We start from the raw sequence: 24,444 nt of genomic DNA, 5'->3' as shown, positions 1-24,444 counted from the left end.
AGGAGTCCTGACAAGCCTCTCTGTTAGCAAATGCTGAGTCTGGGCAGACCTCTCCCTGTATTAGAAAGAGAAAATAAATAGAAAAAATGGGACCTTCGAAAAGATTCTGCAGCATGAGAAAAAACGAGCATTGTCTTGAGGCTTCATGGAAAACCCTATCTCTAAAAAAGACTCTCTAGGGAACAAAATAAAATTGTTCAAAAATGATACTTGGTATCTACAAAAGATGACACAGTCTCTATGAGAGGACAGAGAACAATGACAATAGACTGAGCTGAATCCCAGGCAGAGATTTAAAAAGAAGCCCATGGAATCAACAAAAGAATCGCAGGAAAGACAAAATGCAATAGCAGAATGGAAATCTGCATCCAAGGAAGTGGAGAGCAGAATGACCGCTGCAGAACACTGACGATGTACAGGGCAAACGTGTTGCCAAACATAGAAGAGAAAAATGATGAGACTGAGGATGAGCATAAAGACAAGTTCTATGATGAGAGTAATACATGTTTTTAAGGCCGAACTCAGAAGAACGGGAACAGAAACAATGAAAAGGATAAACGGAAAAGAAGTTTGCTACTCGAAAAAGGCTGAAGTCTGCAGACTGAAACAGTTCAGACCATTTTGGAAAAAAAGTAATGAGAAATACCTGTAACTCAACATTTCTTTACAACATATTTTAATTTCAGATAGAGTCAGGAGAGTAGCCAAGGTTTGGGAGGAGCCACGGACTGATAAAGGTAATCTGCCTGTGACTGAATTTTTAACACCTCCATAATAAACCCCATATAGAACAAGAAAGTCTCTTCTATATTGGACTTAATGGTGAAGGCGGGTTTTATTTTTTCCAATAAGGGGCACTGGTTTCAGACAATAGCTGGGCTATTTGCTTCAGTCATATCCTACAAGTTACAGGAGAAATATATATATTTTTAAAGATTTTTACTTATTTATTTTATTAGAGAGAGAGAGAGAGAGCATGAGAGGGGGGAAGGTCAGAGGGAGAAGCAGACTCCCCGCCGAGCAGGGAGCCCGATGTGGGACTCGATCCCGGGACTCCAGGATCATGACCTGAGCCGAAGGCAGTCGCTTAACCAACTGAGCCACCCAGGCGCCCCTACAGGATAAATATTTTTATATACAAAAGTCAAGATGTTAGATATATCCTCAAGTAGGACCAAGAGATACCAATTGCCATGGAAGAAAAGTAGATGCTTAAACCAGAAGGTAAATGACAAATGATCAGAGATGTGATGCGAGAAGCTGTTTATAAATTTTCTGAATAAAGGAAACATCAGTACAAGGTAGTTGGCTACAGAGCCTTGACAGTCACCAAGTATCCCTGAAGTAGGCATCCGGAAGATGCTGGGAAGAAGGTATGGAACCTCTAAGCATCATGTACCTAAGGTACGCTCCAGAGGGACTCAGGAACCATAACTGGTCACAACACAAACCTTCAAATTCTGATCCAGCAATTCTGGTTGCCTTGCTTCTCTATCATCAGGATTTTTGCAGGGTGGCCTATTTGTAATTAGTCCCATGCTTTTAAGAGGCCAGTGAATATTCAGATAGTCCTCTTTTACTTTCATTCTCCCTTCAGGGGGCAAAGTGGTGGAATCTTTACAAGAATGTTCATATCTTCAGAGAAATCTTTTTAAATCACATCTATGTAATTGTTCCTGTTTCCTAAGAAATACACTAATGTAACCCCGCATTGATCTCTGTGAAATTCAAGAAATACCGGTACACTCTAGAACCCATAACACTAGGCAGAATTGCTAATGTTGCATTAAAAGGGAAACATAAATACAGTGTACAATGTCTTACATAAAAAATAAAAAGCATCCATCACAAATCTCAACTCCAAAGGCCTCTCACTTTTCCCTTACTAGGTCAGTTTCCTCTTTTACATCTTTATATAGCACTGTATTCTCTTCCCTGGTACTTAACACAGATTGTGATACATATCTGTATGACTATTTGATTAATGTCTACCTCCTTACCTTGACTGTGAGCTCCGTGGAAGACCAAGTAGGAACTGTGGATATATTTAGTTTGCTTATTTGATGCCGTACCAGATCGATCCCATGAAACAAGGAATATATATTTGTAGAAAGAACAGACTGAGTGTACATGTTTTCACTCACTGTTCAGCCAAGCTAGTTACTGTATCTTAAGAATTCCAAAGAACTTTATACAAATAACACATCCTGGCTTTACACATTAGCTATGCTTACCAACTTGACATACAAGCCATTCTTTAAGTACTTGAATGGCTTTTTTCACGATAGTTTAATATTCTATCACAGAAAATTAAATATAATATAAAAGAGACAGAGATAATAAAACTTAAATTCATAAATGCTAAGTAATTTGTCCAGAGGAGCCTATATCTACTTAGCAGCAGAAGTGGGATTAGAACTTAGATTTTCTACCCTCCACCCCAACCTTCCAAAGTTTCTGTCCATTGTTTCTCAAGACACTGGCTCTTAACCAGAGCTTCTAGGTTGCCAAGACTTTGAAAGTAATTGATAGTTTGTAAATAAATATTTTGCCACACCTCAATGTTTAAAGGAAATCCATAATAAAGAAATTGTTTGCAATATAAAGAATCAGTGCAAATTTTCAGACTTCTTATGCAGCTTATTTTTCAAACCAAGGAGCTAATTATAGTTTCTCAAACCCGTAACACCTCATCATTCGTTGTCATACGAGTTCTTTTTTTGTTTGTTTCTTTGTTTTAAAGATTTTATTTATTTATTCATGAGAGACAGAGAGAGAGAGAGAGAGAGGCAGAGGGAGAAGCAGGCTCCCAAGGGGCAGGGAGCGTGATGCGGGACTCGATCCCAGGACCCTGGGATCACGACCTGAGCCGAAGGCAGACGCTTAACCATCTGAGCCACCCAGGCGCCCTGTCATACGAGTTCTAAGCCAGTACTATATGCCAGGCACTATTCTAAGGCTCTTTACCAAGGGGCATTAGCCTAAGGCCTCCTTAGTTCTGTGGTTAAGAGATAGTCGCATTCCTCGTATCATTCAATTGCGATTGGGAAAAAGTCATTTCTGGAAAGTACAGTCCTGAAAGATTAAAATATCTAGCCCTATGGTTACCTGATTCAAGCTCTTTGGTCTCAATGTTTTCCACTCTCAGACCTACTCAAAGTAAGTTTTTGTTTGGTTGTTTTTTTCTTTTCCTTCCTTTTAAGTTGTAAATTGTAACTTGAGAGGGGGGATAGGCAGATAACTAATGTCATATTTTTGATGAGTCTGCTTACCAAGCATAGAAAATCCATTTGCTGGCTAAAAGATTCCAGCAACAAAAATTTCTATCTGATGATGGAATCATATTTCTAAATAACCTCGGAGTGAGTCAATTTGCCAAATTATTTCCCGCATATTTATATGCTGGAATGTTATTCCAAAGGCTCCAAAGAGTCTCTGTTCTATGTATAAAATAATAAAACAAAAATAAGGCACAGAATAATAATATGTGTAATAGATAATGCAATGCTCCTTTTAAAAAGCAGACAACTATCTCCCTAGATGTTTTATAATAACCCAAACCACCATTATTTGTAGCAAAGGCGGCTGTAATTAGAGTGCAGAGCAAAAACTAGGGAAAAGGGGAAGAAGAAGAGAAGAGAAACCGGAGGGAAATAGGTGACATGAAGTGGGGGAAAAGGCATGAGTGATCCAGAGAAAGCAATGGAAGGACAGGAGGTGAACCCACATGAAATATCCCTTTCTCATCAACAGATATTGACTTGGATGATCTAAGCCTTCTTTAAAAGGAAATGATGTTTTTGAAATAATATAAAAGCAAAAGCATTCACATACACATACACACATGTAATTACATATGTGCATGCAAATGTCCACATAATTTTAGCCATACAACCTACTCCTAAGATCTACAGCTATTCTGGACAATCTGAAAGCACAGGCAATAAGCCTTTAAAAATTATCTCACTTCTCATTTTTCCCACCACTTGGTTGGGTTTTTGTGTTCATTAGCTCATCAGGAGGGAGATGGTGCAATGGAGAAGACAATTATCTCTTTAAAAAACTTAAGTGTTCATGTACAAGAGATTGAGGAAGTAGGAAGGAGAAATGGTTGGGACTTAGGAGTGGGGTGCACCAGTTGTACATAAAACAGGACAATGTAAATGCAGCAGGCTAATGCATACGTAGCAAACTGAGATTTTTCTTAAAGCTACCTAGAAAAATGCCGTGGTCTGTTTCTCTACAGAGACAGTTCCGGGTCCTTTTTATGATATCCAGAGCCAATGACTCTTTTTCTAAAGCAATATAACAGCCAGGGATACCTGTTGTTTTCTACAGAAATAAAATCATACCTATATGGATGTGACCATCTGGCCAACTCAATATAAACGGTTTGTTCATTAATGTTTCAGTAGTAAGAACTCACTTCTAAACAGCAACCCCCCACATGGACAGTGTAGTTACCACTAGTATTCAAATGAGGACCTGAGGCACAGAGGACTTTCTTCCTGAATTATCCAAGAAAGGCTCAGTTAGATTATTCTGTGGTTGGGTTCCATGGAGGGGGCAAAGTGTATTCTTTTGTGGGAGTGAGTCTCTCTTGGCTGTGCTTCAATACAATGCCAATGTCACTCTGAGAAACAAACTGAGGGTTCTAGAGGGGAGGGGGGTGGGGGATGGGTTAGCCTGGTGATGCCTATTAAAGAGGGCACGTTCTGCATGGAGCACTGGGTGTTATACGCAAACAATGAATCATGGAGCGCTACATCAAAAACTAATGATGTAATGTATGGTGATTAACATAACAATAATAAAAAAAATACAATGCCAATATCTGCCCAATGAGTGCAATGACTTTTTTTAAAAGCTACCTTTGAAAATACCACTCTATTTTGGAGGAAAAATGAATAACAGGTTTCTAGGGGATGTTCTCTAGTTTAAGTATATCCTGGGCTCTCATATAAATTTGGTTTAGAAATTCTAAGTACATTCTAGATAAATTTGAGGTGTTCATATAACAGAAAGGACTGTATTACTGGATTCTGGATTCCAAAACTTAAAAAGATAATAATCACCCAAGGAATTATTGGCAACCCTCTATTAACAAGAATATTTGATGAACCAAACCACCATTCTTCTCATCCACAAAGAGAATATCATGAATGTTGTTGTATATTTTTTATTTCATTTAGGTTTTAGAAAACTCTGTAAGGTTTGCTGTAAAAATATTAGTAGGTTCTGGTGAGTGAATTAAACTTTCTTTGCAAACATGACCATATTAGAAATAAGACAAATTGAAAATGTTACCTTAAAGGTATTAGATACCAACAGTCAATCATATGATGAATTACCATAAAAATCACTTTTCCTTCTGTATAATCATGGCTTTCTGACAATGATTACCTGCATGCAAGTTGTACACTGTCAGTAATGATTTGGTTTGAGCTTTGCTTCCCAAGGGCATTCCTATCTACATGCAGTGACTTGTTAGATTACATTGTGCTAATTGGTGGTTCACATAACAAGATATGCATAGCTGATCATGCTTATTAAAATGCAGGCCATTCTCAATTGTCCGTAACAAATGACATCCCTGGCACTTTTAACACACTCAACCGACAGATGAACTCATGAGGTTCAATCTTTAGCCTCCTTCCAAAGATCTGTGAGTAAGTAGCTAATCTAAGGCTTAATGCAGTACCAAACATCAATGTGGAAATTCTAATTTTAATGGAAAAAAATGTAGCTATTTCCTGTTTGGCATTATGTAGATAAAACACTCATGAATTTGACTTTTGAAATACTTTCCATGCAGGTGTTTGGCATTGTGCGAACATGATTAAGTTTTGTCTTGTTTGGTTTGTCTGCAAGGTAAAGACAGATGGGAAAAGCCAAGGGCCAAGAATTCCCCCTGGGAAATCAGCCTAAGTGTCACAACGCTGTGCATCTCCCCCTAAAACTAATCCTAGCAGATGGGACAGACAGATTTTCTAAACTAAATTCTTTCATTGATATTTTAAAAGCTGGATTAAAAACCATTTTAAGCTACACAGGGAATAGGACAAATTCTCCTCTACATGTCAGTGACGAGACAATTTAGTAAAAATTCAAGGAAACATGGAATATAAAAAAATGGAAGGGAAACATGGAATATAAAAAACTGGAAGGGACTCAGAGATCGCTTAGTCCATCCTCTCGCAAACCGTGTTCTATAGAAATCTAGATCCCTGGGAAAGAGTGATGGTCAAAGTGACTAGTCAAATATGTTAAGGAAACGTATGGTTATACAAAATTAAACAAGCTTATTTACATGCAGTTACATTTTATGGCTGCTCAAAAATAAGATCTCATGTGCCATAGTTCCCAGACTTACTTCACCGTGGACTTCTCCACTGACCATCTCTTGTTTTATAGAACTATCAGCTGGCAGAACGAAATTCCAGATACCCTCATCTAGTCTAACCCCTTTATGTTGCAAAAGAGGAAAGGCCTCCCAGCAACTTTTCAGGGGGCTACATGGGCAACAATCGTTTCAGGTGCCCCAGAGCTGCAGCATGAGGTCAGGCTCCGAGAACTCTCCGGACAGGGGAGAGACCTGGGAAGCAGCTCCCAACAGACATTCCCTCACTGCTTCTCTGGATATAGGAACAACTGAATCAGGTGCTTTCCATCTCCAAAGTGCCCATCTTAGCCTCGGGGCACTGAACCACTTACTGCAGATTTATTTTCACAAAATCTTTCCCTTTCACGATCTCTCCCAAGTGTCTTCAGAGTCTACCAATGGACAATTTTTGAGCACCCAAAGATGAAATCAAGCCTGTACATTGAGTTCAGCAGCTTTGTTCTCACATGCTTTCCGAGGGGGTGAATCCTTAAAAGGGCAATGCAGTCTTTTCATAAAGGGCTTAACTTAACATGTAGCTCCATACTAGGGAATAATTAATTCAGTTTGGATCCAAAATTCCGTGGTCACAAAGAGAAACCAGTACCTTAGATCTGTTGTATTTATGCCTCAATTTGTACATGTTAGTACAATTTTGGTGCATATTTTTATGCATGTGTACTTTTTAAAATAGCCTGAACAAACAATTTACAGAAGGATCCTCCCGCAAAATTCCCATTTGACACATACTATACACTCACTTCTGTTAGTTATCTTATTTCCACATTCAATTGTAAATAACTCTCAGGCCAGGATTATATACACATCTTCTTATGGACTGCAGAGCCAGGAAATGAAACAGTGTCTTGCTGCAGGAACTAATTACATAAATATGTAATGAGAGACTGGCTCATAATAGGGCACCTTCTAAAAAAGATGTATCATATACTGTGAAAAGATCATCTTCTTTCCGATGGATCAGTATATGATAAGGAATCCCTCCCCGCCTCCTTCCCTTCCCACAGCCTTCTCGTGCTTGGTCACAAACATTAAAAAGGGAGGCGTTCCAGCAAGCAGTTTTCACGTTTCCCTGGTCTTTTATAGACGTCAAACCCCAGGAGAGTTTAGAAGGCAAAACACAATGCTCAAAATGGCTGAGGAGCTCTGCACCAAGAGCATGTTGTTGGCCTGGGCTACAAAATTCATTCCATCTTCAGCTTTATTGCTCTCAAGTTAACTTCCCCAAATGTGTCATTTCCATTGACTGCCATTTCAGGAACCAAAAAGCAACGTCTGTATGGAGCAGTGTGCTTGGGGCAAAGTACACTAGAAAAGAGGGGTCCCTCTGGGGAGCAGCAGTTCCTTCCCCAGACTATCCCTGTGACATGCAAACAAAGAATCCATGAATTGGGTCCAAAATGCTCAATTGTGGCTCATCTACTGACGGCCTCCAATGCCAACCTGCTGATAAAGGGCAGGTTCGGAGAACTTGCCAAACGGACGCAGTCTTTGGGTAGTTCATATTTTATCTGAGCCCTCAAGGAAATTAACCCCACAGGGCAATTCTTAGAGGCAACCTCAGTGGGAGTCTTTAAAATGAGGTGTGGTACAACGGCAGAGAGGAGACACATCCAATAAAACACCGCTTGCCCTAGGCTTGTAGTGTTTATTTTTAATTAGGCAATTTTATGTTTAAATCATGTGTGGCCTCTTGGTGCATTTTCCGTCAGCCGACCTCTCAGCAGTCCTCACTGTAGGCAGGTCTTTAACATAGGTTGGAATACTTTATAAAAACAACATTATTTTTGTCTTGTGTTTATGTTAATTTCCGCAGTGCCTATGGGCCATTTTTAATTGTGCTTCCCCAGGGGCGCTTCTCACTTTCTCACATTTCTCTAGGACCATGGAAATCTGACTTCACACGCAATAGAAATTACCCTTAGACCACAGAGAGAAAACAAAAGGCGTAAGCCCGGGAGTATGATGTTTGAGGATACTTGATGGTTGCCTAGGTAGCGTTTAATTAGCCCTGGGTTGTGGCTGGGGGAGGCGGTGCTGGTACCTGGGTAACCTTTGTCATTATGACTAAATCTGCCCTTGAACAATTAAAATGCAATGCTTGTTATGATCTCCATTCTTACCCCTTATCTTCTATAAGGATTTGAGTAAATCTGCTTCTTTCTCCCTCCCTCCCTCTCTCTCTCTTTTACGCACTTTGTAAATTAAGAAAATACTCTTTGTTAGTGTTTTTTAAAGCTGTGAATGATTTATTTTCCCAAGTAAACCGTCAACAGTGGGATACCTCATTCTTCCATACATCCCTGAACAATTCCTTGCCTAATAATAAGCACTAAAAAATACTACTTGCCATTTATTTAAAGCAATCTATTAGTTTATACTTTATTCCTCATCTTTCATCCTTATTTCCAGCATGCAAGGCAAGAAAAAGCAAAGGGACTTGCTGGAGTTGCTTGATGGTTTGCTGATGTTGCTGCTTTAAAAAGAAAAACAAACAAAACAACAACAATAAATCTCTACCAGCAAAAAACCATGGGCTTTCTTTGTTCTCTGGAAATGAAGACAAAAGCACTAACATTCAGCATGAGAGGCTGTCCTTGGTTGGCCATGTTAACAGCTGTTCTGAAATCCACTTAGTTGGATTTAATGGCGGGGTTATTAACATACCCCAAAATGGCTACTGGGCCCGGGGAGCCACTTTTCTGCCACCTTCCTGCCTGAGTGTATCTGTGCTGAGTGGTTTCACAGTGCCCATTAGGAATGGCTTCAGAACCATTACAGCCAGCAGACTAAAACACTCTTTTTACTCTAGGAAAAAAAAGTGAGATGAATAGGTATTTCCAGGGTGGTCTGAATGAGCCATCATTAACAACCCTGAGGAATGAAGGCACATGAACATGGCAATGAAACACCATGTTATTCCTCTCCGTTGGCCACACCTACACCAGAATAAAAAAAAAAATCACACTAGTGTGTGACCAAAATATAAACCTTGCAGGAGTTACGCCTTGTGTTGCATACACTACAAAATTCTGGTTCTTCACCACAGAAAGCTTGGCCCTTTCACTGTTTCAACTAAATGCAGGTGGGGGTGACCAGGCCATTCCAAGCTCCATGTTCAGGCTGCAACGTATGAATGGGAGCAGTGGAGCGGGAGGGGCTGCCAATTCTCCACCAGCCAACCACAACCGGGTGGGAAAGCTGAGGGCAGGGGGCAAGTGGGAGAAAGGCCAGTGGTTTGCATGAAAATGGCAGTTCCCTTCCCAGGCACACACATTGACCTCAATGGATGTTAAACAGAGGTCTGGTTGCTTCCACAGAATAAGGCACTGTGTTTGTGGTTTTCTTCTCCTACCAGGGTTCCTCCTGTAACCTTGGATGTGGTGCAATGAGAAAAGATGAGCCCTGTGGGCATGTGGGCGAGCGTCTGTACATATGCATGTGCAACGTGGGAGAGAGAGACAGAGCCAGAGACAGAGAGAGAAAAGGAAGATCAAGTATTTGCCTTCCGTATGAAATCACAGGTTGCATGAGGGTTAAGTCAACCTCCTGCACGCAACTAAACGTGTATTTGTGTGCTTTATTGTTTTAAGATTGGGAATGGGGCTGAAAACACATTCATTACTCACTGTCATAGAGCAGTTGACGTATTCTAGGCACATACAATTAAGCTATAATTCTGTACGACAGACTAAACATACAAGTCTAGACTGACAGAGAAGGCAACTAAAAATATTCTTAGACCTCTTCTAAGAGCACGTCAGCATTTTCTTATCATTCTACTGGCAAATATTGTAAAACCTTGCCTCATTGATGTCAGAGGGAGTAGAGGATTCATACGACTTAAATTCAAAAGGCTTGATTTTAATTCTCCATCAAAAACCAATCTAGAGGCCAGATATTTTTAGCAGTCATGCCACACAAATCCAAGGATCCTCAGCCGTGGTTTGTGTATCTTCCAGAGAAAAGGCATGGGTTCTTAAGCAGAATCACCCGTAGACACATTACAAAACCAATCACATTGCACAAAGATCTTCGTGAGTGTGATAATTCCTAAATTACAAAATTATTGACAAAATGTAAATATGCCAAGTCTTACTATTGATTCCATTGACTAAGAAAATAATCCACCAGAAATCTTGGCTTCTTAAAATTGGCAAGGTCTACGGCCACTTGTTGACTGGAGAGAGAACCAAGTACTTGAATGGAGGGCAGAAGTTACCCAGGGATGGATTATCACAGTGAGAAAGCATGCTAGCATCCTCACTGACATCAGCATCTTGGCACGGGCACCAACAGGACCATTTTACAAACGGTCTCCAGCGCTGCCCAAAGGTTCTGCTATGCCAGCACCTTAACACATTGCCTCCTTTTTGCTCTCATGCTCAAAGGACCTTCCTAAACTCAGTCATACAGTGTTGCTGCCCCCTACCCACACCCGGCAGCTATGTGTCTTCTGATAATACTGGGACAATTGTTTCTCTGAAAAACATCTTTGATACAAATTTTAGTATTATTACAAAAAGGAAGCCAGCCAATATCTAAAGCCCCCCAGATAATAATAATAATCAGCAAATACCCAACTCAAAAACATTTCCAACGAAAGAAGACACTTGGAACACTAACTTACATTTGCTGTTTTACCACATGACAAAGCACTATTTGAAGATCTTTACACGCATTCACTCATTTGACCCTCACGAAAGTTCTATGAGGTAGAAGTGTCTGTCCCTATTTTACAGACACTAAAACTGAGGCATAGAATGATTAAGTAACTTGCCCAACATCCTATAGCCAATAATGTCAGCTAGGATCAAAACTCAGGTAGGTTAGCTCCAGAATACCCACTCTTAATCGTTATGCTATGTTGGTGGGGAGGATTTGGGTTATCAAATTTTTAAAATTACTTTAATAGGCAGATAGAAGTGGCAAATGATGGAAAAAAGAAAACTGAAATTAATTTTCACTCTGCTGCCCCTTGCTCTGAGATTGATTTGTACTTGTTTGATGTTTTGAAATGATGCCTAGCACAGATAATCATGGGGTGCTTCTTAGAACCCCTAGGAGATATCCTCCTCTATTGTTATAATAAAAGATTTAAAGTTACATTAGGGGAAAAAAGCAAATAAGAATAGAGAATGAAATAAGTGCTATACAGCATGGTAAGCCTAGCTCTACTCTTATGGTGAGACTTACAAAAATGATTCTCAGCCAACATGATTAAGGTACAAAACACATGCTATAATATATAAAGACTTTTGATAGTACTGGAATTCATAAATATAAGGAAACAAGATGATGGCTTTATTTTGAAAAGACTCAATTATTGGACTTCCCTTGAGTAAAAGACTGGAGAGGATTCATGATGGAGTACCTAACCTCTTCTCTCAAGATAACTAGTCTTGCTGGACCCCAACTTAGATGTGGCCAAGAATGGTTTTACAACAGGGCAAAACAGCAGACCAGCTCTGGGCTCAAAGCAGGTGTTTGCTGAGTGATCTTTAGGCAAGTCAATGCTGCAATAGGTTCCAGAGAGTAAAAGATGGCCTGGACGACTGATCGTTCCAAAACTTATAGTATGCCAGAGCTGGGGAGGCTCAGTGATCCCAGGACTCAGTTCCGGGGAACTCGGGGAACCACCACCTCACCATTCATACAATCCGACCCCCATCTTGTACAGAGAAAGCACTCCTGTTCCAGCTTCCTGCTCAAAGGATATTTTTGTTCAAGATGACTAAATCTTCCAGAGTGGGCTTGAATGAGACCTGCAATCCTGAAGAAATAGCCAACTGAATCTCACAATCATCTTTAAAAATTAATACAAGAGGTAAACTAGTATCAGACATACAGGAGCTGGTGCCACCCGCATGATCTGTCAGCTGCCTGGGAGGCTACCACCAGTGTTTGATAAGTGATCTCCAGTGCTTAAAAACAACAACAAAGGAATAATAACATGAACGAAAAACAGATGAGAGAGCAACCCTAGGGGTGCCTGGGTGGCTCAGCCGGTTAAGCGTCTGCCTTCAGCTCAGATCATGATCCCAGGGTCCTGGGATCGAGTCCCGCATCGGGCTCCCTGCTCGGCAGGGAGCCTGCTTCTCCCTCTGCCGGCTGCTCCCCCTGCTTGTGCTCTCTCTCTCTCTCTGTGTCAAATAAATAAGTAAAATCTTAAAAAAAAAAAAAAAAAAAAGAGCAACCCTAGCTCCTAATCTCTTTGTGTCAGGGAAGACAATGAATATTTGACTGTAACTCTGCTGGCCTAAAAAACCCAACGAAACACAAACTGTTCGGACTGGATGCAGGACTTTATGCTAGTCCACATGTGACTGCTGGATGCCCCCTCTCTCCCAAGAAAAACAGTGACCATGTGGGTTTTGTTCATCACTGTGTGCTCACAGACCCTCACCCCTTAGTGCCTGGCACAGTATAGGTGCTATTTAATTATTTCCTAACTGACTGGCTGAATGGCTTTATGTGTTTAAGGAATCCATCCTTCACCTTGCTCCTTGCCTCTAGGTTAACTTAGAATCTTGAAACTCTCAATGTAGAGATTCAGCTGGCTCCACTTTAGGGGCCTAAGGTACAGACACTAGTTCCTACAGAATTTCAGGGGGTGAGGGAGACCATTAGACTTGGACCCACTTAAAAACAGACTTCCAATTTCCCCTAAAATCTAGGCCTGTTTGTTCAGGAAAAGCTAAAGGTTTCTTTGGGTCTAATCCAGTGAACAGCCTGCAATGTCCACTCACCCCCGTTCTGCATCCATGTCTTCTAACATGACATCTCTTTTCTCCAAAACCCACTTACTTACCTGAAACTGAATCTGACCTGTGCTTCCCTCATCTACTGTAGTCTTGGTTAAAAACCTTCATGCCACTCTGAGTGCTCCCCACACAAGGGCTATACTCCCATGGCTTGGTTCTAGATGTTCAGTCCTCAGCGGGGAGGCCCGGCCCTGCACAGTGAGCTCTTAGGCTTAAAAGGGAAGGTCCTAACACACACCCTGCCCAAGTCAGCAAGAATGGTAGGACTGCTGCATGTCCAGAGGCCCATCTCTAGACATAGTGGCTAGCCCAGCACTGATACACAGCTAGGTGGGTAACAGGAGGCTAGCCCAGCACTGATACACAGCTAGGTGGGTAACAGGAAAGAGCAGCAAAAGGAGGGAAAACAAGGTACCCTGGGCTAAAGTGGTGGTTGGGAGGACCTGACCTTCTGAGTCCACAAGAGTAATTTTAGGTCTTTGGTCCAGAAATGGTAAATTCTTCAGCAGTTCTTGCAAGCCTTTCATTTTGCAATACACAGCTGTCATTTTGCCAAGTCAATCCAAGGATGAATGAACACAATAGGAATCACATGACTTGTTTAAAAAAAAAAAAGGTAGTTTTACAAACATTCTTAGTAAGAAAGCCAGAACAATCCACAGAGAAACGATAAAAACTTGCCTTTTCCATTTCGAAACATACTTGTTGGAAAAGGGTACTTCTCTTTTTTTAATTTTTGTGAGTTTTTTTTTTTAAGATCTTATTTATTTATTTATTTGACAGAGAGAGACACAGCGAGAGAGGGAACACAAGCAGGGGGAGTGGGAGAGGGAGAAGCAGGCTTCCCGCGGAGCAGGGAGCCCGGTGCGGGGCTTGATCCCAGGACCCCGGGGTCCTGACCTGAGCCGAAGGCAGATGCTTAATGTCTGAACCACCCAGGTGCCCCTATTTTTGTGAGATGTTTTTAAAAGTTATAGAGATGTGCAAGACATAAAAACACAACACAATAACGCAAGAAGCAACCATATACTGTACCTTTACTTCATCAAGTCATGTGCTGTCTGATAGTCTCTGGATCATTTTTTTTTCCTCAAAGCAAAGTTGCTTAAAAGCTGATTTTTCACGTGGCTTTGCAGCAAGTTAACTTTTAACGAACCAGTTTCTTCTACGTTTTTCTTAGCACATTTACTCAATTCTGTGCTTGAAAGCAACAATTCATTCGGACAACTGAAATGTATGGGATTTCATTCTAACATCAAACTCAAAAAGAAGAACTAGGGTAGTCCCACGGGCAGATTGCTGCAGCCGAGTGTGATTCATGAAGCCATGACATTCGATAAGTGGTTTCAAATCTCAGTATGTAGAAGGTTAAGGGAATATGATGTAATCAATCAAAAACAGGCAGAACACCATCCTGATTTTATACCAATGCCAATAAAATTAGCAATCATACAACAGAATCATGTAGACAGAAAAGAGCTTTCTCTATTTCACATAAAAATTTAAGTGAGATCCAAGAAATAAAATGCAAGACGGCTGTCTGTGATAGATCAATGGCAGAGCTTTTGAGAAACACAGGTTGGGAGTCTTTATGGGCCAGCACCTCTGCTCATAATCCTCAAAGGTGACCAAGAGGGAGAACTGTGGATCACTGCTCACAAGAGGAAGGTAAGGTGGGCCAGTCTCCGTTCATCCCCAGGCCTAGAGACAGAGGTCAGAGTACCACCCTACTGAGGCGGCTGGCTACTGGTAGCATCTCCACATGTAACCTAATTTTTGTATCCTTACCTTTACTCTGCAGTATTCTTTTTCGTCTCTGAAAAAAAGGCTATTTTAATAGCAGTTTGGAATTTCAGACTCTTTTACCCACACCAAGAAAAGTGGGTGACAACGCAATGATGAAATGATGAGATAGATAGATAGATAGATAGATAGATCCCAGAACTTTAAAACTTTTCACTAAGAATCCACAAAATAGATAACTCACACAGTGATAACTTAGAATTGGCTTTCTTAAAAGGTTGCTTCTGGCTAACCTAGTTAATAATAACAAATATAAAGAAACCTTTAGCAGTAAGAGGAAAGTCTTTTTGATGCCCTGGGCAAAGCTTTCTGGTCATTGGCCTGTTCCCCGGTCCTTTCAAAGTCTAGGCTGACTAACACTGAACCACAGCCTCACCTGGCACTTCAGGAGAGAATCTAGCAGAGTGTCGAGACACAAAAAGTTTCAGTTCTTGGTCCAGGTTGCATTCAATCAGGTTGGTGTCCCATGATCGGATTCCTAAGGAGGGAAAGGAGGAGAATTGACAGAGTTCCAGTTAGTCATTTCAGAGTGGTTTGCAAAACATCATTGTGACATTTCTCAGGCTTTAAGGGAGGATGTTGAAACTTCTTTTCTGAAGAGCTTGGTGGCTAGCAGGGGATGCCCACAAAATGCGAGGGCTGGGGAGGTCTCCCTACCAGGCCACAAAAGAGGGATAACAAGCGGTGTGGACTGAACTTCTGCCCCTCATAAAATGTCAATGCAGCTTTTCTGGGAGAGTAAAGAAAACAGTTATTAGGAAAATGACAGGCTTTACTCTAGGGAAGGAGTAGAAAGGACAGGAAGATGGTTAAGTTCTATAGCAGTGAGGAGGCCACCAGATCATCTCTAGGCTTCGCAGGGTCCACTCGTAGGTGGCAAGGAAATGGAGAGTGAGGGTGGGGGGGCTGGCATTCAAATCCAGGCTTTTGTTTTCAAAATGGTAGTGTTTGCAGTGTGCACATGCATTTTGTGCGCACACATGGGTTTCTTTTCTTTACCCATCCCATTTTTGACCTGGGTTTCTCAACTCCCAGATACCAATCCAAAATGTGCGCGATCTTTGATAAGAAGACTGGATCTCAATCTTAAAGACTTGCCCTCTCTGTCCGCCCCTTCATTTATTTTACCTGACTAGCTTGGCAGGTAGTTCTTTCATTCACAATTGTCAGTTGTACTCAATTTTCTTATCCAGAGGCAAAAAATGTGGCAACATTTTACACTTTAAAAAAAATTCTACAGAGCCAGGGGCCACGAACTGTCTCTTCCCACACACATTCAGGCTTCCTTCCATTCACTAGGCTGGGGTGGAAGGAACTTGGATACCCTACCTCCCTCATCTCCTTCTCCCCCTGTCCTTCTACAGGAGATGGCCAGAGGGACCCCGGAGGACATGGAAGAAGGGAGAACTGGGGAGCAAGCCAGGGAAAACTAGGAAACCACAAAACTCTGGAACGTGTTTTTTTAATGTATTATTTTTTATGTATTATGTAGTATTTTCTAATGTATTTTTTATGTATTTTTATACTTTCCCAAATAGGTAGCTCATGGTAGAGCCCTTAGGCAGTATCCATGATTGTACCGTTGCATGGAGCATCCTCAATTGCAACAACAGCCATTTATTGCATACCTACTAAGAGCAGGGGCTTGAACCTCCAGGTAAAATATAGCAGACAAACTATCTCTAAATAAACACAGGGTCATTTAATCACTTTTGCCGGTCATTAGTCATTCAAACAGACTTGGGAGTATAAATGGCAGTGCATTATTTAAACACACCCATAAATCCTTAATGCCTGTCTGTATTTACCCCCATTTATATCTTGTTCAGTCTTCTTATCTTGCAAAGAAACAAGATACGCGTGTGTGTATGCTTTTACATGTGTGTGTGTATATATATGTATATGTGTGTCTTGTATATGTATAAAATGTATTACACAAAGATTCTGGAAACTCAGTTGACTGCACATCTAGACTATCTTCAGATTATACACCAAACACCTTTCAACTGTGAGGAATATTTTCAAATAGATGCATGTCCACCAAATAGAGACAGAAACTGATCATGCAATCCATGGGAAGAATTCAGGTGTGGAAGAGTTAACATTCCTAAAGAGACACTAAATTATAAAGGAGAATTTTATGGGTCTCCCTGGAAACAGCAACAGCCTCAGCTTGCGTTTGTGCTAATGGAGTATTTAAATTTTAACAAGAAAGGCATGTTGAGATTTTGCAGATCTTTTTAGTGCAGAAATGATAAATGGGTTCTTTTTGTTTCACAGGAAGCTTGACAGGTTGAGAGTTCTGAATTCATTAGAATATTTTACTTCAACGTATACACTATATACTGGGCTAGTATGAAAAACGTTCAAGCTCCTGTCTGAGCTGCTTAATTGGTAATTGTTAACTGGATTCTCTGTGCGCCAGGTCTGAGCGCCACTTTATCTCCTGGCTTGTCAAATTGGCTCACTAAGTTAATAATGAGACATATGTATTTAAATTAAATTCATACGATTTTTCTGCCTTTGTTCTACGTTATGTCCAAATTGCTCCATCATTTGAAAGACTTCATCTAGGGTTATATGTAGACTTGCTCTTATATTATTGTTTGCCATTTTCCCCTCGACTTCAATTAACTTGTCATGACACATGCAATTAAATGTTTGCTTTATATTTCATAAACTCCTGGCTGTATGATTTGTAATTTAACAAGGGAAAAAGCACAAAACAGAAAAACCACCTAGGAATTGATTTTTAAATTACACTAGTAAAAGGCCGATAAAAATAATACATCTCAGATTTTTTACTGCCAATGAAACTAAAAATTTAGGGTTCTCTTTTCAAAGGAGCAATTTCCAGCCAAATTATGTCTTAACAATGCATAATTTACTACTACCACTTATAAAATAAAGGTTACAAAGGACTTACTGGTTATTTTAGTTGGAAAGGAAAATTTTGGAATGAGGCCACTTTCTATACCAATTTTAGAAATAATATACTTTGTACCTTCTACTGGATGATACAGTAAAGAGAAATACTATTTCTCAATGAAGGCTCCTATTGCATTTAGTAGGTTTATATATCTTCCCTCTGTGCCTAACAGGAAGCCAACAGTAGGCCCTCTAAAGCTTATAGGACAGAAAAATATCTTTGGCTCTTGCCACACTCTCTTTCCTGAGCCTTTGCTTCTCCAGCACTCCATGAAGACTGTGCCCGTTACTGGCTTACCTACGTCGGGGCAGAATAGAACAACTCTACCAACTGAAGGTCAACCTCCATTTATTAAATTTCTAGGCCCAGAGGACACCTGTCACCCCTGGGAACTGACTTATGGCTAGGCATCCTGAGAATTCTCCCACCTAATCTGGGGCTGGTGCCCAGCGGTAGAACCACCACTGTCTGAAGGCCAGTCCTCCAGCCAAGGGGACTGAGGGTAACAAAGATCTTTTTATCTCAGTTCTCTGAATCCAGGGGAAAGCAAGGCACAAAAGGGAGGCTAAAGTGCACCTAAAGTTTACAGATGGAAAAGGAAGAAATGAAAAGCTTGCGTGTGTGTGTGTGTGTGTGTGTGTGTGTGTGTGTGTGTGTGTGTGTGGCGGGGGGGGGGTGTTCATTACAGGACAAGTCAGGGTGAACAATGAAGAGCCACTTTCCCTTACTTTATACAGGTTATATCTTGCCAAGCCTACCAATTATGCAAGCATTTTGCATGGTTATTTAATAAAACCAACAATTTTTAAAAAGCACCTCCCATTTAAAGACTAAAATCTATATTCCTAAAAGAGACAATAAATTGGAAAAACCAGGAAAATGATCATTCATTACATGTTGAAATGGCACATGGGTTCTACCTGACAGTTATTTGGGCCTTTGAAACTTGACTTTTTTTTCCCTATGAACTTTTTAAAAAATCCCTCTGATCCATAGGCTTTGGGATATTTTTTGCTAGTACCTAAATGGTTAACCTATGAACTGTAAGATTTGATCTGTAAAACTATGCTAAAAAAGTGATCAGGAGGCAGATTAGAATCATAAACTAAAGAAACAGAATTAAAACAAAAAAAGAGCTAAATTCAAGGTTTACTTCTCAAAGTTTTCCTATTTTTTCCCTTGACCAAACTTTCAACTGGCTTTTTTTTCTTTTTCTTAAGCCAACAACTCGATGTTCATAACATATATGCAATGCAGGCAACACCTTACATAGAGTTCATCATTTCAAAGCACTGATGATAAATAATTTAGATGTTTTGATAGCTTCCCACATTGGAAACAAACAAAAGAAGTGATTTATAATTATTATTGGTCTAAAAGTTAGAACTTATTTAAAAAGGAAGCCTTTAGAGAAGATTAAGAATGAATCATCAATTTAATGACCTTACATTTGGGGACTGGCTTGGATTTCAGCATGGATCACAGAACCCTTACCAGATAATACCAATTAAGCAGTACAAGCAGAAATCCATCTGCCTTTTGACTTTGAAAAGTATAAAGATGAACATAACATATATAACGCTCTCCAACACTTCTTCTAACCTTCACCATGTGTTGGTTTTTTTCCTGTTAAAATAAAATGAAAATTAAAGCCCAGATCTTTCCTGGGTTCTTAATTCTCTTGACCATCTTGAACTGAAGACAATCAATAAAGTAACATCAGAAGGTTACAATGTAATCAGCTAAACTTATATTTCAAAATCCAGGGCAGTAGATGTTACACATACCTATCTTTTTATAAACAAATCTTGTTGATTCCCAACGTTAACCTGAGAAAAGTTACACTCTTTACCAGCAACTGAAAATGTCAAACTGACACTATTCTTTATATGTCTTAATTCCTATAAAGCAATAAAATAAAGCAATGAAAACTTTCATAAGGCTCTAGAATTCAGTCTGCAAGCCATGGATATATGTAGTCAATGTCCTAAAATAAACTGGAGGAGTGGAGGCTCTGCTAAAAATGGGGATGGCTATTAAGTCTAAGTTGGGGGCTAATTAGGAAGAGGGCGAAAGAGGTGCCAAGGAGTGGCATTTGGTGGTAACGACAGTGGTTTGGCATAAAGTGCTGCATACCTCACAAAATAAAGCTAGACCAGCCCAAGGGAAGACGATTGTTTCAAACTTGAGAAGATATGAGCAAACCTTACATTGCACATTTTGAATAATACAGTTGAGAAAATGAAGAACCATCTCTCTTCTGTGGTTTCAAAAAGCTTTACGAAGCATCCACATGGGGATGTTTCAGGCCTGTCGATTTATTGCATTACCACCATCTTCCTACAGGTTTATTTTCTAGGCTTCCCAAAGAACCCTCAGTAATCAGATGGCAAAATTCCAAGTCACCAGGGTCTCCAAACCCACAGAACATCAGTCAAAATGGGAGGGGAAACAGGAAGGAAGCCTAACAAAAGATGCACTGCATTCCCAGCCTGCAGCCCTCATTGGGAGCCGAATCCCCCGGAGCATCTCCATCTTGCTCCACACAACTCTGGCCCACAAGGAGGCCTGCAGGCCCCAGCAACAATAGCAGTGGTCTCAGAGTGACCTCTGGAGGACGCCCAGCTGGGACCTGCAGGCTGAGGCCGCGGCGAGTGTGTCAGTCACAGGGAAACAGAGCCAGCCTACCCTGTTGCTAAGTCATCTCAGACTCTGAAGAGCTAGGGGAGCAATTTCGCTTAGTACTGGAAGGCCCCGCCCGTAGCTTGAGCTGCATCTGAGACCCCGGGACCCAGGAGAGCAATCTCCAGAGGAAAAGCAGCATCTGTTACTGGGCGTGAGGAAATGGCTCTGCTCCCTCACTTGATTGATTGTTAATGGGCTCAATACAGCAATTTTGGAGTTTTGTGCAAAAACCTGACCAAATTAGAGAATTAAAAATCAGGAAGGCACAGTGATTGAAAAGGGAACATAAGGGGGCTTCCGGGATCCCAGCAATGCCTGTTTCTTGAGCTAGGTAACACAGGTGTGTTCATTTTGTGAAAATTCACTGAGCTCCTCATCTGTGATTTGTGCCTTTTCCTCTCTATATATTACTTCAATAAATTAAAAAAATTAACGTCAGAAAGATAAACCTGAATTTTATTCCTGCACGCTAATAGTGTGAAAAGGTGTAAAGACAGGGCACTTCATAGCACTACCTGGATGCATCTATTTTTTCCCTCAAACAGAAGCAGACTGAATAAACCCCCTGAGGAATGGGGTACTGAAAGGATGATCAACACAGTAACAAAGCAAGAAGATAATTACGGTAGGAAGGTGATTGCTGAGCCACCTCCCTGCACAGGGCGCTGCCCACAAGTGGGTGGCTATACAAAGGCAAGCTCTGAAAACTGCCCTGTTTGATCTTCCTCTGATGTTTGTCTGCTCTGCACTAACATCATGACAGAGAAAACCGGTACCGGTGCAGTGCTGGCACTTCTGTCACTGAGGAGTGACGTGACCTTGAGCGGGTCCCCTATCCTTCCTGCCTCTCTGGGCCCCCATCTCTAAAATGGGCACCACATCGGGTGGTTCTGAAAATCTTATAGATAGCAAAGCACCTCCTAATGTATTATTATTGCCCGGCAACGGTGCTGACAATAATTGTTTTTAATCCAAAATCATTGATTCATATAGCAGCCACACCCAAAGTCAGTACGGGTGAAATTTTCCAAGGAGAAAATGTGCAAACTAAGAAGGGACCACATTAAAGGCCTATAGTTTGAAAATGAAGGGTTTTTGAGATGCTCAAATAAGGCATTTCGCTATTGAAATCTTATTCTTGAATTTTTTTCGAACAAAATTACACGACTCCATGCTGCTTTTTTTCTTTTTCTTTTTTTTTTTAAGCTGAAAGGGAAAATCAGTGCTTTAAAGTTAAACAAAAGAACCAGGTCTGCAACTCCAGTCCCCACCCTGCAGCCTTTTGTTCTGGGGACAAGCGGCCGTTTCCAAATGCAGAGTCGGAAAACAAGCTTTAATTTTTTTCATCGAAAATAAGGTTTTCCTTTCATCTTTTATGGGGGTGGGGGGTGCCGGGAGCGGGGAACGAGGGCTGCGTGAACGCCCTTTGTCCGCCCCGGGCTGCCGTAGAGACCGCAGTGCGGACTGCACCACGCCCACCAGCCGGTGTCTCCAGGCAGAAACGTTTCAGCACCACCCCAAGAGAATAGAGTGCGGGCTGGGGCTGCGGAGGGACCTGGCGACCTCTGTCAGGGGCGAGGGGAGGTCTGGAACGCCAGGGGTGAAGGCAAAGGCAGAGACCAGAGCTGCCCACTCGGGGGGCTTCGAGCGCAACAAAGCCGGGCCGAGGGAGAAGTGGGGGTATGGAGCACCAAGCCCGAGGCCCGGGCGGAGCGCACGCCCGGCCGACCGCGCCCGATGGGGGCGCCGCAGTGCGGGGGGCAGGTGTGGCGAGCGGATGGGGGCACTGCGGCAACCCGGGTGGGGCTGGGGGGCGGGTCGGTCGCGCGCCTGAGGCTGAGCCTGCCGGGCCCTCACGGCCCCGCCCAGGGTTCTGGGCGAACCGCTATTCGGCCTCTGCAGAGCGCGCTCCTAGTGCGCGCACCGGGCGAGGCGCTGGCCCTACCCGCCGACACCCCCCCGCCCCAGCCCTCTTCCCCCTAAGCCATCACTACCGAGGCTGAGACTTTTGAAAGAAGAAGCTCCACCCCACAACTTGGGGTCCCATTGTCCTTTCTGAAAGCTGCAACCAGGGTCCCAGGGGCGGTAGCGAGGCGGGCGCCGTCTGGGAACCAAGCGCAGGCGGTTCTCCATCCCTGCGTCCCGGGTGGAGGTGGGGGGGGGGGGGGAAGCGGGCGTGGCCCCAGGACTAGCCTAGTCATTGCGAGGAAAGACCAAATCGGGAGGTTTTAAGCCAGAAAAGGCATTTCTCGGGGGCTGAGGTGACTGCGGTGAAGATGATTCCCACGCGGGCACTGGCACATGGTCTGCCGGCGAGGGGGAGAGGGGAGTCCCAGTATTTTGCGGGGGACAGGAGAGGACTAAAAGCAGTGTTGGCATCAAGCCCCCCCCCCCGCCCCTTTTGCTCCCTGCGGTTTGGGCCTCTGCTCCTCCGACACCTGCATTTCATTTAGCAGGGGAGGCGGTGGCCAGTTCGGATCTGCAGACCCAGCCTGATGACAGAGCCCTCAAGGTTAGGAGAGACTCTCCCACTGGGTCTCAAATCTAACAACTCGCATTATTCTCCGAAATTAGCCCAAAAAAGAATCCGGACTGAGTGCGGGGGGTGGCGGGGAGAGGTGCGGGTGCGGGGCGCGCCTGAGAAGTAGGGTGGCCGTCGCGCCCTGGGTGGGGTCGCGTTTGCCCGTCTCCTCGAGCGCGTCCCCTGGGGACTCAGGGCCTCTTACCGAGTTCGATGTTGCCGATGGCGCGCCGTAGGTGCTCCTCGGTCACGATTTCGCCGACGACCACCAGCAGGTAGAACTTGCTGTCGAGGAAGCGATGCGACAGGCTAGGCGAGGTGGACGCCGCCGGGTTGGCGATGCTGCCGGACGGCTCCGGCTCGGCGGCTTCCACCACCACGGTCGCCATCCTGCCGGCCCGCTGTGCCTCGGCGAAGTGTCTGGGTCCCGCCGCTCGTCTCTTCTGCGGCAGTAGAAAGGATTATCTCCGAAGGTGCTGTCTCGGCTCCGCCCCCTGCGTCCCCCCTCCTCCTGGCGCTGCGCGCCGCCTCCCCCTCCGCCCTCTCCTAGAGCGAGCGGCGGAGAGGAGCGGGGAGTGAGAGAGGGCGGGGAGGCGGCGCCGCTTTTATACGGAGACTAGGCTGGGAGCTGGGAGGAGGAGGAAGAGGAGGAGGAAAGGACCACCCAGCACATCCTCACGCGGTGGCTGCCTCCGCTCTTCCAGCCGTTGGCCCAGGGCTGATGTCATCTGCAGCAAATCATCTCGCCCGCGGCCCGGAAGCTGGAGGGAAGAGGTGTGCGGACAATGGTCAGGGCAGGGCCGAGAGTCAAGGGCCTGGGGGACCCTAAGGGCCCCCGCTGCAGCCGCGAAGGGGGAAAACACTACCCACCTACACCCCCCACACACCCACTGCCGGCTGCATACACTCACCCGGCTTGTGCAGGAGCATGGGATGGGTTTCCATTATTACAGTGGGGATATTTACCTTGTACGAGGTGCACAAGTCAGGCCTCTGCCTCGTGTCCCGCCTGTGATGAAACTAGATTCTCAGGTGCTGTGATAGATAGCACAGCGGGTGTAGTGCTGGCGGTACCCCGCCCAGGAAGATGGAACCTGTCTTTTCTTTGACCTTGTGGACTTAAGAAGACATATTTACCAGTATTTTCCACCTTCACTTAATACATCAAAAATGCAAAACCTAACCCTAATATTGTTCAGGCATTGGACCCTACTCTGCAAGTCCCAATGGTTAAAAAAAAAAAATACTGGCTTTGTGGTGCTCATGGGAAATGAGAGGAATACAGATGCATTTTTCTAGATACAGATTTCTTTTCTTAATAATATGCTGAACAGATAGTATC

At 43.0% G+C, this 24,444-nt stretch overlaps 1 protein-coding gene across 1 annotated transcript in view; it reads right to left on the bottom strand.

Moving 5' to 3' along the window:
• The window catches only part of MAP1B (microtubule associated protein 1B), a 94,541-nt gene extending 70,875 nt beyond the window's left edge, over positions 1–23,666 (bottom strand). Inside the window, exons 1-2 of the mRNA XM_027604696.2 lie at positions 23,308–23,666; positions 15,344–15,445 (exon numbers count right to left, since the gene is read on the bottom strand). Of these exons, the coding sequence (XP_027460497.1) occupies positions 15,344–15,445; positions 23,308–23,491 (286 nt within the window). The 5' untranslated portion in view covers positions 23,492–23,666. The remainder of the gene's footprint in view (positions 1–15,343; positions 15,446–23,307) is intronic.
• Positions 23,667–24,444: the final 778 nt, after the last annotated feature.

The sequence above is a fragment of the Zalophus californianus genome, chromosome 5 (assembly GCF_009762305.2).
Source record: "Zalophus californianus isolate mZalCal1 chromosome 5, mZalCal1.pri.v2, whole genome shotgun sequence".
NCBI lineage: Eukaryota > Metazoa > Chordata > Mammalia > Carnivora > Otariidae > Zalophus > Zalophus californianus.
Note: the sequence above shows the minus strand (reverse complement) of the source record. Positions and strands in the feature narration are given on the sequence as shown.